Below are 16,354 nucleotides of genomic sequence, written 5' to 3' on the forward strand. Positions count from 1 at the left end.
AGTATCCACATCATTTGGGGATTCAATAATGGCTCCCAGTTTGCAGTCATCTGCGAACTTTGTTAGCCAGAGTCCCTTAGTGTTGGCCTGTACTTCAGAGAAGTAGATGCCAAACAAGAGTGATCCCAGGACTGAACCCTGAGGTACTCCACTTGTCACTTGTCTGGAGCTGGATTTGGAGTTGGTTACTTTTACAGAGTGGGTTCTGTCAGTAATCCAGTTGGAAACCCATCGAGTGATGTAGGGATTAATGCCCAGCTTAGTAAGTCTGTCTACGATTCCAGAGTGGGAGATGGTGTCGACGGCCTTGGCGAGGTCCAGATAGGCTATGTGGACCACCTTACCCTCATCCATGGATCTGGAGACTAATTCAAAGAAGTGAACCAGGTTCAGGAGACAAGATCGGCCCTTCACGAACCCAAACTGAGTGGGGTCTATTGTTTGATGGTTGCCAATGTCTTTGTTTATAAGTTCCATGATAATACGTTCCATGGCCTTGCAGATCAGGCTCGTCAGACTGATGGGGCGGTAGTTCCCGGGATTCAAGGTGGATCCCCCCTTTTGGAGTGGGATAACTGTAGCTGTGCAGTGGGCACAAAGCCTGAGGTGAGGCTATGATTAAACATGCTATGATTAAACATGCTTTAATCAGCACTAAACCTTTTTACCTTCCCCTCAAACACAGAAGTTGTCCAAACATAAAAATGTAACAATTGAAAGGAAGCTGTAACATATTTCCTGATCAAGTTCCTTTAAACAAAACATTAACTGTTAGTAGTGGATACACTACAAATATTTAATGCAATGTGTGAGCTTTGATAATTTGCTGTTTAATAAGTATAAGCATATATGGGTATAAATGTATACAGAAGTAATAAAACTAATCATTTTTCATTAAACGATGTGCAAGTCATTCACATGCCACTTTAACCACCACCCTCTCCTCAACCTCCACTCTAACCAGAGTATGGTGGCTGACTGAGTTCAGCCATCTTGTACATGCAGTTCATATTGTGGAAGATATGACTGTCTTCTTCAATTATCATCATAAATATTATTTTCTTGCCTATACAATTAAAATCCTTTCTTTGCAAAAATTGTCTGACTGTAGTATAACTAATAATTATGCTAGGACTTACTGTATATAAAATTATGTAGCAATGAAAATATTTTTTTTGTTTGTGTATAAATACATACATTTATATACATGAAAAATAATTATAAGTATACTCATGCAGATGTGTATCTGTATTTTACAGGGATGTGTATGCATACTTACATATATTTCTTTACTCATACATATGCATTTATATTTATACATAAAAGCATGTCAGCACATAAACATTCCATATTTGTATACAGACGCATTTCTATATACAGATATGTTTATGCCTACTCATACATTAGAATTACATAGAGATATATATTTGCACTTACACATACATTTCTTCTAGCATAGATCTTTGGTTATGTAATATTTGTATAGAAGGTTTTATATTTTTTTAAACCTACTGTATGTTTGAAATTATTTTTAAAAGTAAAAATATTTAATATCGTACTATTGCCTTCTTGCTGTCAGATGATCTGCCCACTTTGCCAGCTGGTCAGGCCTATGCTTCTGTAGGTTATCATACCTGTGTCAGCACTTGGGACCAGAGCAGGTGGTCCCTGTCAGAAAAGACAGGTGCTCACCCAACTCTTGACAGATGTCAATTTTTATCCAGTCTGACCCATGTACACAGGACTCAGTCCTCTCCAGGTACAAATCCCTAAGAAGGTAGATCATAATTTTGGTCTCCTTATCAGGCCACCTCTGTGCTTGGTCTCATGTCTTCACAGTTTCTGCCATCATTTGAATTGTCAGTACCAGAATGAGGAATGTAAATGCAGGGCTGTGGCACACAGATTTGGAACCAGACCCTGTGGAGTGTGACACCACCATAAAAATACCCTGTAGGTATATTACTAATGGAACTGCTATTACTGGAGAATTTTGTTTTACCAAATTGTTTTGTCACATACATCATTTTTTAAAGAAATACTTTCTCATTTCTTTCCATGGTAAACAAAATTCATTTATGAAATCATTACCTTTTAAGTTTCTTAGATCTATTTCTGCTTCTGTGATTTACTTTTATCTTTATATGTATAGTAAATACATGAATCCTTTCTGTAAGCATGCCCTTTTCAGTTCTGCATTAGTGTAAATCATGTCCATTTACATAATTTTTTTTGTTTTAGTTTATGTTGTGTCGAGTGATTTGAGGTGATAAGGTGCATCACAGAATGTAGGACGGCCATTAATTATACTTCATGAATATGCAGACCCGATGAGGTCTGACTCCATTTCCTTTTTCTAATCATGGATTTTTGAGAATTACTAGGGTTGTTCGTGCATTCATATGGATAGTTGAGGTATGCTGGGGACTGCTGCAATGACTTCTTTATAGGGTCAGAAACAGACAGTTCCACTATACCAATAAATTTAGAGGCTATCAGCAGAAGAATGACTGATGGTGATGATGGTGATGATGATGATGATAACATAGCTATATTGTTGAGGCTGTATGAGGAAAATGGCATGAAGTCCCCAAGTTTAGTGGCAAGATTTCATACCCCACAACATGCTAATAACTGTAGGAACTGACACTGGATCAAAAAGTCAAGCACATGGTGATATTATACTATAGGTTGTACAGGGAGAAAACACTGCCCCTCTACACCAGTACCTCCAAACACAAAGGAACACTTTATGAATGAGAGCAGAAATTCAGAGGCAACAGTGTCCACAGTGACACCTTTACAAAGGTGTGCCAGGTGCAGGCATTTGTTACATCAACCCCAAGAAACACATAAAGCACTGGCTCACCTGGAGCAAATGTGCCATGACACTGTTAAGACTCAGTGCACTGCCCAAGAGAAGGGGAAGAGGATGGGTTACTGTTCAGACATGTGGGGGCATATCACTTTGCAATACAAGTGCTTCTCAAAACTAACAGTGGGGAACAAACACAACAGAATTCATGGAGGACAAGTCAGAGGTAATCAACAAGTAGCAGAACCTCTCATTCAAAGTCCTGGTGCCACAGCACTGTAAGATCAGTGTCTGTAGGAGCACCTGCATCTAACAGGTCATCACATCACAGCAAGTCGCCATCCGGCTCACATGACAGCCCATCCTCAAAATCACATGCAGCTTTACCTATCCTGTTTCAAAAGATATTGTATATAATACATTTGACCTTGACCTGCTATGATTCAAGCTACAAAATTCAGGCAGTTACAATTAGACTTCTACACTGAGATGCCATTGTTTAACTGTAAGGCAGTGGGTTATTAATAAAAAAGTTTAAAAAGGGAATATCTCAAAAGAAAGCTTTATGTCATAACATTCAAAGTGTACTGATTTATACCATTAAAGACCAACCATCATTATGACTTCCAGTTCAGCAATATTACAGCTGACAAGTATCCAAAACATACACATTAAAAAATAAAAAATAGAGTGCATCCTTTTCCTGCCATGTAAACTAGCACTATTGCCACTTTACCTTCAGCACCATACAAATAATGAATTCTGAGTCAGAGGACACTTGTAGCTTAAAAAACACAAAATTACTATCACCATGAAACGAACACCACACTAGACAGCTGGAAAATATTTGTCTTGTTTATTCTCCGTACATCATTTTCGTACCTGGGCTTATCGCCTTCAAGGAATAATTCAAATACAAAATACATCCCCTTTTATACACCAGTGCCTAAAAGTATTTAATCAATTAACACATAAATTGACACATGAATTGCTCCTTATGTTAAAGTGACACCACTTCCTATAAATACCTGTTCATTTTCTACATGCAAAATGGGTAGTGACACTTCAATATGACTTCATTACCAATGTATAAATGCATAAGATATTGTGAATGTTAATTATTTTCTTAAGACAACATTTCTGATAGGTAGGGTTTATGATAAAAGTTGTGCTTATGTATTTATGCATTTATACACTGGTAATGAAGCACTGGTGTATAAAAGGGGATGTATTTTGTATTTGAATTATTCCTTGAAGGTGATAAGCCGAGGTACCAGAATGATGTATGGAGAATAAACAAGACAAATATTTCCCAGAAGTCTAGCGTGGTGTTCATTTCATGGTGATAGTAATTTTGTGTTTTTTAAGTTACAGCGGTGTGGTTCTACTGCTCGTGTATTAACTGACCTTGTTGTATATGAGAAAAATAAATTATCTGATGTGTGGTAACTTAAGAAATAATAAATCATTTGAAATATGTAATAGTAAAACTGAGGAAACTTTGCATAATATTAAATAAGCTTATGAAATAGCTTCTATTAATGTGCAAAGTATGAATTCATGTTAAATAACGAAATATCATTTTTTATTCAATTTACAACCTCATGAGAATTAGTCTAAGCATACTGAAGTGCACCACCTAAGCAGAATTTCTTGTATAAAAGAGTTGACATGTAATTATTCTTTGCAGCATAACTTATATCACAGAATAGATATCACTAAGCACGCAGGCATGACTTTTACCAACAATAATATAAATACCTGTTGTGAAATAAAAAAAAATATTTAAAGATAATAGGGACTTTCTGATGAACAGTGACAGTAGACCATGGACCATACAGCATAGCCTACAGATATCACTGCACACATCAATTATACTGTATGTATTTTTTTACAAGAAAGGAAACCCTTACCTGAATGTCATGATCCATAGTTCTGGACTAGATGCCATCTGTTTACCTGCACAACCATATGCCTTGTATGAGCCTGCTACATGAGGACCCTTACAACTGCTGCCAGCTGGTCATCATTATTCATAGTAAGACTGGAGCTGAGAACTGCAGTCACAGCATGGGTCACTTCACTACCAGAGTAGTGCGTGGTGATGTTATGCAGAATGCAGCATGCAGTAAAGATCCTGCATGCAGTAGATGGGTTGTACTGATGGGCAATCCCAGATTCATCCAAGCATCTAACTCCCGCCTTTGACATTCCAACAATATGTATCTGGGACAAGGCTGTATTAAAATTATCTTATGTAGCCACACTTGGTTTTCCCACTGGTGTCATGAGTCATGGCTCCAAAGGATATCCAGCTTCATTTGAAAAGAAAAAGACAGAAAAATGGGGGGACAAAAATATGGTTTAGAATTAAGCAATGCGTTTTACAATTAACAACTTAAATGATAAAAAAAAAAAAAAAATTTCCACTTACCAACAAGCTAACCACCAGGTATGCTATATAGGAAAAGGTAGCAGGATGAGCCAGTGTGCCAGATATGGGAATCATGCACACTGCCAGGATGCTGTGCAGAGATCTTAGTGATGCACTCCCATGCCTCACACACTATCTGGCAGGTAATGGAATGGTAGCCCTTCCTATTGCAATAACGCTCACCCAATGGACCAGAGGTGGCCCCAGTTGAAACATAGGTGCAATCTGTCACACCAAGCACCTCAAGGGAAAAATGCCACCCCATGAAAGACATGCATAATCCAGGTTCAGTCCTGAGGTGACACCAGGAAATAGAAGTAATGTTCCACACGTGCCAAGAGTACATCCAGGAACTGCAGAAGTCTGTGCGATACCCATTGTGCCCCCAGTCTGTCACAGGAAGGCCCACATGGAAAGTATAGTGAGGGCTATACATTATTTAGTACCCACAGGGATAGGAGGGCTATGCACGCACCCAGTACCCCCTGTGGGGGGTTCATACATGTTCACTAAGACCCTTATAATATCCCTGTCCATTATGAATTTATCAGGCATTTATTGATTCTTAAAACTATAATGAGTATTTCTTTACCTATATCTCCTCCTTCTTGACCAGTGAGCACCATTTCAGCTTGGCCAAGACAAGCAGCTCACACTGGGAAATAGCTAGGCTAGCAATAAATTAAAGCAAGGTGGATAAAAAGGCACAATTCTGCTTTTTATAATGAATCTGTACATGGAGAAGAATTCTTACACATCAGTTTATTACTATGAATCACAAAGAGGCAGAAGAAGGACTTAGCATACGCAATTTTAGATAATTTCTCATTTACGTCTCATTATTTATGCACTTGCATAAGTACATTCATGACCATTTTGCATTGGTGTAACTGGCCTTTTATGAATCACTCCTTTGCTGCAATTGTTCACAAAGTGTGACGATCACCTTTACATGTTCATTTCATGACTATGAATACCACCCCATGTGTCATTAAATAAGGCTACCACCTGCTCAAATAATGTTAAATGCTCCATGATGTCATTAGGAAACTTAGTCATATGACTTTAGGTTCACATTTTTCTGACCAGCATCTCTCAAAGAACAAATTCTGTCTCTCTCTGGACATGATTATTTTATCTTATTTACACTGCATGTGGTAGAGGACTCCAAAAAGATTTTCTGTAACTGATTAATAGAACAGTAATTATGGTGGGCATTAGTCTAGTTTTCTTTTTTGGTGAAACCCTCTGGCCCTTTTAAGGAAAGGTTGATAGGTTTATAGATGGGTACTAGGCTTACAGCCCTAGAGCCATTACAAGCCTAGCCATGTTTATCACAAGTTGCCCCAATTGTTGATGGTTAGGCGAGTGAAGTTCACAAAAAATAGATGAGTCTATGGTACTTACTACCAACTGCTTCTGTCCGTGAGGGACATAGGATGGATAATAAAGGAAGTACAGTTATGGATGTGGACTTAGTTCTTCCTGATTTGAAGGAGAAAGTTTTAAATTCAAATTATTATCGTGGGACAGTTATTGCTACACAGCACAACTATCCTGTGCATCATCAGTGATGAAAGTCCAGTTGAAGTTGCCTCTGCAGCTCCACAGCAGTGTTAGTTATTTAGCACAACTCACAATTTTAGTAGTTTGCATCTCTGCATAAAGATCTATTTGAATTTTTGATTACTTTGCCTATTGCCCACAAAGGACCCTACTGGAACAATATGTCACATGCACATGCATACAAGTTAAAACAAAATGTTTCATGTTTTTCTCCAAGACTCCAGAATTTCAGAATACGACAATGTGAAGGAAAACCATTTTGCAGATATTCATTCTGCAAGGTTGCAAGTTTTAACAAAGTAACATAGGCTATCAATGTTCCAGGGTCAGATTCTGATTGTAAAGACAATTCCTTTGGGAAATTATATGACTTAAATGAGAAAGTTGTAGTGTTCTATATTTCCCCAAAAATGAGAAAATTAAAAAAAAAAGCTATCCATAGATGTAAACATTTATAGTATATGCAAATTTTAGATTACACACAGCTTATCTCCACATTCATAAACCGATGACTATCATGTATTACTCCTGTTCTCCATTCCCATCACCCTAATAGACTACTTTGATCTAATCAACAACATCTTCTCAGAATATATAAACACTGCAAATCCTCTGGCCAAAGTCTCTACTCATAATCTATCATTACAAAAATAGTATTCTATCCCCTCTGCAAAGTAAGTCTACCTCTAACCTCTCCAACTTCAAACTACAGGCTACCTAAATAAAACCTAGCACTGCTACTGCACTACCCCAGGCTGAACTCGTCCCTCCTTCCTTCTACCAACAGCATACTGTGACTATGTTTGGATAAAAGGAATTACTAAAATCTATTCCTTACACAAAGAATGAATATTGTTTTGCCTAGGCTATATTATCTAGTCATCTCGGTTCCAGAGACTGCTCTTAGTGTGTTTAATGTCATCTATATGAACTGCAACTTGTGAGTACGTTATCAGCAATGTTCTTTTTTAATTTGTTATAGCTGTCATAATATTTGCACTGTGTGTGTGTGTGTGTGTGTGTGTGTGTGTGTGTGTGTGTGTGTGTGTGTGTGTGTGTGTGTGTGTGTAGGCTCACAATGTATGAACTGAAGCTGAATTTTTACTTAGTATGTCATTCTTCTGCCCTACGCTTTGTAATAACTTTATTTAACTATAACCATATTATGTCAATGTGGAACTTTTCTCCCCAGGCTTCCACTCATAATGGAATATTATCCTTTTTGGACTTTCCTAGTAAACAAATGTCAAATAAGTAAATAAAAATGCTTGCATGTTAAGTTTTTCTTCAGACTGATTTCCCAACCAATTGTGTCTGGCAAGCTGGCTCCTTGGCCAATTTTCACTCAGCAAGCTATAGTGGAAGTTGGGCCACCAAGTGTCTCCAGTCTTAACAACAAAATTCACCTGTATGAAAGGCAAACAGCTCTGAAATTGTGTGCTTCCAGTCCTTCTTTTAACAACCCTTCATAGGTGATTCACATAAGACTATGCTATTCCAGGTTTTACTACCAAAATATGGTGTCTATATATATACCATTACCTTGAAACAGATTTTAATGATATTCTTTTCTTTTTCTCTTTGTGTGAACAGGCAGAGAGGGATGGGTACTTCCTCCATGTTTGCTCGGGTAGGAGGTGTCCTGGCTCCTTTGATAAACATTGTCCGACTCTACAGCAGTGCTGCTCCAATGATTATCTTTGGCTGCACACCTCTGCTTGGCTCTGCACTGGGATTTCTGCTTCCTGAAACAGCTGGTCGAGCTCTTCCAGAAACTATTGAAGATGTAGAGAACTGGACAAAAAGGTAAAAGTGTATACAGTTTACAGCAAATAAAAAAATGGAATTTTACAGCAATGGGACAGGGGCAAAATTAAACCATTTCACAATGAATTAATCTGCATTAACAAAAATTTTACTCAAGCAAGCATGTGCTCACACTTGCAGCCTACAACGGCCATCTTTTCTACCCATACTATCTTCCTGCTAGCTACCCACTGTCCCGCTTAAACCAACTTACAGTATTAAGAAAAGTAGCCTCCTCTATTTCTCTTCTTTGTTCCCATATCATATTCTCGCCACTAAGTGGTATCACATACCCCCTTTTTGTTTTAGTAAATGGAGAGATACTTATAACTCCTAATACCCGGCAAACCAAAGACATTATAAAAGGTTTTACCTGTGTATTTTTATCCTTTTGTAGTTAGCCAAACCCGCAATACAAACAGTAGAAACTCACAGTATTAGATAATGCTGTATTTATTGAGCTTACCTGTGTGCTGGCCAACAGCTCTACGCAGCTCCCAAAAATTGTGTGGCTGATTGTTTCTCAGATTTCATCTCACTCACCCTTCTCAGCTCTGCATATAAATAAATAAACAAATAAATAAATGTCTTCATATATTTGTTTAATTTGTTTGTTTGTTTACCAGTGGGACAGGTCTAATCTTTTCAACCACAACCCAAGCTAGCTACAAGGTAGACATTACAACTCAATACATTGCATGCAAAGAGATCATTGTAATCACACAGTACGTTTTTTGCAATACACTGAGTCCACTGCAAACTCCCAATGGGCTAAGGAGAGGTGTTTACATTGTACAGTACAGAGACTCAAGCAGCAATAGCACTCTTACATTCAGGAGACAAAAACTAACCCCATTATCCTCTGATTTAAAAAAGTGATTTTTCATATTAAATGCTCATACCTTTAACTCTTTAGATAACTATTCTTTTTTCTTCCTGTGCAAGTATAAATAGTGTTAAAGTGCAGATATAGGAATCATTATATGTGGAATGGTTAGTTTGAACACACATACCCTGTACACACCTTTATAATTGGGTCTATATTTCATTGACGAACGCTTAAATGTTCGAATCTCTAAAGGTTGACCTTTAGAGATCAAACATTTAAGTGTTCGAAAATGTAATAAAACAAAGAAAGAAAAAAGGTTAACTGAAAGGGTTTTAGCAGGGGGGCAAGCCCCCATGCACCCCCCACACACCCCCACTTAAATATACCAACTCCGAGATCGTACTTCAGTGAACAGCAGAGCAGAAATGGGAAATTTCCCATTCCCTACACTGTAGCACAATCTTGGAGTTGGTATATTTAAGTAGCGGGGGTGTGGGGGTTGGAGGGGGGCTTGCCCCTCTGCTTACACCCTTTAGTTTTTTTTGTTTTACTTTTATTTTATTTTTTTTAATTTTTAAAGATATTCGAACACTTAACTGTTCGATCTCTAAAGGTCGACTTTTAGAGATTCCAACATTTAAGCATTTGTTTATCTAATATAGACCCTTATAATTAAGGTACATAGTGCATTACCTTTATGGTACACAAAGGTACATCATCTGTTAAGGAAACTGTGACTCAATGTCTTTTATTAACTTTTTATTTTTATTACTATATATAACAGCAGTACTAAATTTGCTTTGGTTCTGGGATATACAGTCAAACAACACTTAGGAAAAATGAACTTTCAGACCAAACTAGTGGTGTTTTTTTTTTGTTTTGTTTTTTTTTGTGAAAGAAGAAGCCTTCTACACCCACATGCATGAGGCTGTTCTGTCTTCTGCCGTCTTACATACATAATAAATTCTGAAGTCATTGTACCTTGGAGGTAAAAAGCAATACTCTTCAAAGGCAATTCTGTTTAAGGAAGCATTTTCTGGCAAAATGTCTGAAAACCATAGATCATCCAATGCCTCTCAACTTGCAAACACTGAAAATAGGAACAATGACCATTGAAAAGTAGAAACATCCAGTTAAAATTCTGAATGACTAATTAGAATACAATTTGAATATCAAATAGCACATAACCCTTCCTGCTTCCGGCAGAAATATGGGATACTACTCAGAAAAGCATGCTTACAAATCAGAGTGGCAAAAAATGATGGAGAAATATAAGCAAGTTATCAAAGAGACAGTGTAAAATCTGTAGACATTAATGAAATGGACTGCAAAATTCTACCACCCAAGGTCATTTATATTTTCTTTAGAAAAAGAAAGTTGTAAGATGTGTGCCCTCTTTCTTTAAATTTTTGTTGCCACTAGCACATTGGTTATGTAGTGTGGTTTTCTGTGTACTTGACAGCTTTAAAAATCACATGTGATGAGGGGGATTTACAAAATTGTCTAAAAATAGGGACATACCTCCATAAATAGGGACATCCTAAACAGGCCTGAAAATAGAAACATTCCTCCAAAACATGCACAGTTGAAAGGTATGTGCTATATTCATAAGAAAAGTGCCAGTAGGAAAATTTGCTATGGGGAGAAAAAAAAACAAAGTTCAGGCGCATATTAAGTGTCTTAAATAATATCCTACAAACTCAGAAGCCTGAAATCAGTTCTGACTTTATCTTGTTAAAATTTGTTTTTGAGATGGCATTGTGTAGTTTTTGTGGGTTCACCCTCAGTGTATTATAAATGTTGCTGATCAATGCAGTTATGTTCTCAGGCAATATAGAGTAAACAAAGCTTGTCCACTGTTCTTGCCCTAACACAGATGTTTCACAAGTATCTGAGTGCTGTACAGAAAGGATAGTACAGTTATGCAAGTAAACTTACCATAACAGTAAATGTTCTAATAGCTCCTTGTTGCAGTAGCCTAAGCTATTAGGGTTTTATCCCGTCAAGGATATGAACAGCTGGCCAGCTTTTGAAAGCTTTTGGGGCTCCGTCAAACACTCTAAATGTCAGGAGCTCAAGAAGAGCTCCATATGAACTCCCCTAATAAGGAAGACAATAGCCTTGAAAGGAAAAATGCTAAGAGATTATAAATGAAACAAGAGAAACTATATGCAAAAAGGTATATAAATCCACAAACTGGCAATACATAAACAAAAAAAAAAAAAAACAAAGACGGTTGGAGGGAGGGTAAATTTCAACAGTGATACATTCAGTAAGTTTATTTAACAACTGTACTATGTTCAACACTAGATCACTGTTGCAGTTGCCTAAGCTAGTAGGGTAAATTGTTATAACGTAGTAAGTTCTAGGAAGCAGGAAGTAGATTAAGAATCCAGGAGCTCTTTGAAAATGGTTCTAGTCGATCTTGTTTTGGACCTGGAAAAGGAATCCAGTTTGTAGTGCTTGGTTGAAGTATTTTCAGAGTACCAGGCTGATGTCTCTAGGATACTTCAAGTTCATCCCTTTCCAGAAAGCCACAGAAGAAGCCAAAGCCCTGATAATGTGGGCCTTAATCCTTCGTGGAAGTGGCTTGTTATGGTGAGAATAAGAAAAGGAAACAGAGTGAAACAACCATCTCAGAATTGTCTGTTTTGACACTAGTTGTCATTTCCTCTTATTTCTTTAAAGAAATTCTTATCCAGGATTCCTTGCAAACATGCCTAGAAGGCAAATGCCTTTTCATTTCTATTGATGTGAATGTTCCTTGTAAGAGTCAATCAGCTGATCATCTTTCCTGAAAGACTGAGATCTGTCCAAGTAGTATCTGAGTTGCCTGTGGACATCCAAAATATGGAGAATGGCAAAGAAAGACCTGGCCTGACACCCAAAGACTTCCTAGTAACTTTCATTTTTTTTTTTGCAGACTGGGGAAGGTAGAACTGAGGAAAATACTAACTGTTCCATAGGTCCAGCCAAGGAAGAAGCCTTACAGATCAGTAGTGGAGACTGAAAGAATCGGTAAACCCCAAAATTACAGTCTTGCCCTAACACATAGCTTCTATGAAAACATGTTGAACATTACACAGTTTTTCTTTCACTCACATATACAAAATGTAAAAATCTCCTGATGAATTCTGACAGTCTTAGAAACATAACTTCCCTAGCCAAGAAAATAAATTTGCAAGAAAACTCAAGTTTTTTTTTTCTCAGAAAAAATAATGAAATTGCGGATGTTTTTCAACAGCATGAGACTTATCTGCCCAACCTTGAAGGATTGGTAGCTGACTCTCAGTTCCATGAAGCCTTCAGAAGAAGCACACATCAGAGGCAAGAAAGCTCTGAAGTCTTTTGGCACTCTGATTGCTTATTGCATGAAACTCTGCTCGAGTTCCTGGCAGTTAGGCCATGTGGAGGGTACCCTTTAGCTTGGAAAGCTCTCTGGTTGGTCACATCCTTGGCAGGATATAACCCTAGTAGCTGTTAGGTAACTGGAGCAGTGGCATAACGTTGAACTTCTGGTGAAACACATTGCAGTCAGATCTTTTTTCTGCAACATCTCTAAGACAGAAGTAAGACATGTCGCTTGCCACGTGTTTGGCATGAGATACCACTTCTCAAATGTACTTCATTTCAAAGAATATTTTCTCATTTTGCTTTATAAAAATTCCTTCCCTGTTCCACACTGAAAGGATTTATCACACTTCCAGTTTTAGAATTTCTTAGTAAAGGTCAAGACAAATAAGAATGAATCATAGTGTTTTAAAAGCAAAATACATAGCAAGCACAAAAAAGGTGCATTGTAAGCATACAATAAACGCTGTGTTTAAAATTGTTAGCAATTATTGTTCCTCATTTTGCCTGCTTGTTTTACATTTTGAGAGACACTGTTCCTCATCTGGGAAACTGAAGTTTAACAGCTGTGCCAGATAATATCAAAGGAAATGGTTACGACTGTTAATAAATTGGGAATGGGTGACATATAATACAGGTGGCTTGCATGCAAATATACTAAATGCAGATTTTTGGAGGTTCAGCTACAGCAAGGCCATCTGAAACAGAGTGACATGTAATGTGTTATACATTATCATACTGTGGAAGTATGCATAGCTGTGAGCCTGAAGTACAAGGTTAATAAGCTAGGGTAAGAGACAATCTATGTTTTTATACAGTCTAGCATCATCTTTGATTATATCAATCAGTCATCATCCTGGACACTGTAGCATTAACAATTAGAGCAGTGCTCCAATTTTATTTATGTACTGTATATACATGCAAGTGAGGACATACCTCTCAACTCTTCACATGCAATGCGTGTGTGTGTGTGTGTGTGTGTGTGTGTGTGTGCGTGAGTGAGTGAGTGAGTGAGTGAGTGAGTGAGTGAGTGAGTGAGTGAGTGAGTGAGTGAGTGTGTGTGTGTGTGTGTGTGTGTGTGTGTGTGTGTGTGTGTGCGTGCATGCGTGCGTGTGTGTGTTTATGTATGCCTGTGTTTGTGTGTTACCACATGCATCAACATACACACACACAAATACATACACCGCATAAACACTGACATAAGGATAGACAATTATTCTACATCAGAAAGTAAAAGAGCTATAAAGAATATTCAGTGACTATTTTTTTCTGGATAATAAATTATACGAATCACTTCCTTAAAAACATCTGTTGTAAACATCTATGGTCCCTCATATCCAATTCTCAGTAATGGTTTTTGTGAGCTAAAAGTGAAAATAAAAAATATATTAAAAAATATCTGAGATGAAAAAAAACAAGAAGCAAAGTTGAGCTAAAAGTGAAAATAAAAAAACATTAAAAATATCAGACATGGAAAAACACAAGAAGCAAAGTATGAAAAATAACAATATAAAGAAATAGTCATATAAAGCATTGATTTTCACACAGCTCTGATGAGAAATTATTCTGACCCTTATGAGCAGTAGAAGAAGTGAAGTGAAATTAAATTATTCCTAGTTTAAAATGTCTGATGCAAGACCAACATCAGAGAGGGAAAGTGTGAGACTGATGAAAGGTCAGACTGAGGGAATCTGATGCCAATACAGAACAGAGATAAAGAAATAATATCCATATGCATTTAGTAACTGATTTAGTACTTCCATTCAAGGTAAGTCCCCAGGGAATGAAAAGAGGAAAGGCTATGCATCTGGAAAAACAGTAAAGCATATAATTCTTGGAGCAGCAGCTACCTTGTAAACCAAAAGTCCTGCCCATGAATCAAGACTGCTACATAAGCCAATACAGCCAAAAAGCCATCAGAAGACGGAAAGCCATCTTCTGTACGTAGAAACACTCTAAACTACTTTCACCCACAAAAGGTTCTAAAAATAAACTAATAAAGTTACAGGAAAATGTAGGTCTGCTAAAGAGTCACCTGCAAATGTTTCCTTCCTTCTTCATTATTTTAAAAATGAATTCTTGGACATTTTCCAAAATTCATCCACCCCCAGCTCGTCTTTCTCCCACATTTTCAGATTCTTTCCTTCCTGTATTTCATCTTACGAAAGTCCGCCACAAACAAACTTTAAAATTGCTCAGTGGTCTACTAAGCTATAGAGAACTGCAGAGTGATGGGATCATCCCTTGATTTCTACAGCTCTATAAAACCGTCATCTCTGTCTCTTTGTCACTGTTACTGGTTTACTCATTTTCTATGCTAAAGCATGTTCAGTCTCTTTGTAAGAAGGATTATGTCTTTCATCTTCCAAAAAAATCTTTTTTATTATCATTCAGACATCTTTCTTCTGCCTGCCTTGGCTAAATTCTTTGAGAAGGCCATTTATCACTGTGCTTCAGAATACATAAATAAATATCACATTCTGGCTAGATATCAACAGATGTATTCTAGGTAGAAACACTGTATTTTCACTTTTCTTCCTTGCTGGCACAATCTTCACTTTCATGGATGAAGGTCTACTTACAGGTGCTCAGTTCATTAATCTAACTCCGGCCTCTGATCAAATTACTTATTTAGCTATTTATTTGTACATAATTTGTTAAGCAGGTAAATTAATCCATCTGAAAATTGTTATCGGCCATGACCTGGGCCACTAGGGCAAAAGACAAAGTCAAAGTCAAGTAAAAAAAAAAACTTATTGTCATTCGAAACTACACAGCAGTGTAGCTGAACGAAATTACAATGCTTCATTTTCAGTGCAGGAAACAGTTGCACATATAGACAGAAAAAAATTAATAAAATATCACACTAGAAATTTAGTAAGTAGTAATTAGTAAGTAAAGTAGGACAGCAGTGACCCACACCCATTCCAGAACAGGATACAAGGAAGACAAGGAACAATATGAAGGTAATATTGTCAAAGTCAAAGTGAAACAATAGCAGCATATCTATGATTACAATGAATTATTGTATAGTTTGTATATTGCACTTTACAGTCCTTTGGTGTGTAGGTGAGCTACCTTATTATTGCACTTGGTTATTGCACATCCATAAAATTGGTCACTTGATAGGCTAGTTATGTAACAGAAGCCATGGTTCATTTTTCCCAAGAGTTCAACAGTCTAATGGAGAGTGGAAAGAAACTGTTATTTAGTCTGGTGGTCTTACAATGCAGGCTTCAGTATCTCCTGCCTGAGGAGAGGCGAGTGTATGGACTAGTGGCAGGATGCGTTGGATGGCTGGAAATCTTTTTGGCCCTGTTGATGCACCGGCATTTGTGTAGATCATCCAGAGGTGTAAGGGAGGTGACAATGATGCTTTCTGCTGACCTTACAACTCTCTTGAGAGCCTTCTGATCCTGATTGTTACAGCTACCATACCAGACTGTAATGCTGTTGGCCAGGACATTTTCAATGGTGCTCCTATAAAAGGTCTGAAGTATGGAGCTTGGTAATTTTGCCTTCTTAAGTTTCCTTAGAAAGTGCAAGCATTGAT

General features: G+C 37.4%; 1 protein-coding gene across 2 annotated transcripts in view; it reads left to right on the forward strand.

The window, feature by feature from the left end:
- The window catches only part of LOC122792251 (solute carrier family 22 member 13-like), a 542,188-nt gene that overhangs the window by 499,737 nt on the left and 26,097 nt on the right, over positions 1 to 16,354 (forward strand). For both annotated transcript variants that reach the window (XM_044060001.1, XM_044060002.1), the window contains exon 9: positions 8,409 to 8,621. In XM_044060001.1, coding sequence (XP_043915936.1) covers positions 8,409 to 8,621 — 213 coding nt within the window. The remainder of the gene's footprint in view (positions 1 to 8,408; positions 8,622 to 16,354) is intronic.

The sequence above is a fragment of the Protopterus annectens genome, chromosome 1.part2, assembly GCF_019279795.1.
Source record: "Protopterus annectens isolate FY-2018-M chromosome 1.part2, PAN1.0, whole genome shotgun sequence".
NCBI lineage: Eukaryota > Metazoa > Chordata > Ceratodontiformes > Protopteridae > Protopterus > Protopterus annectens.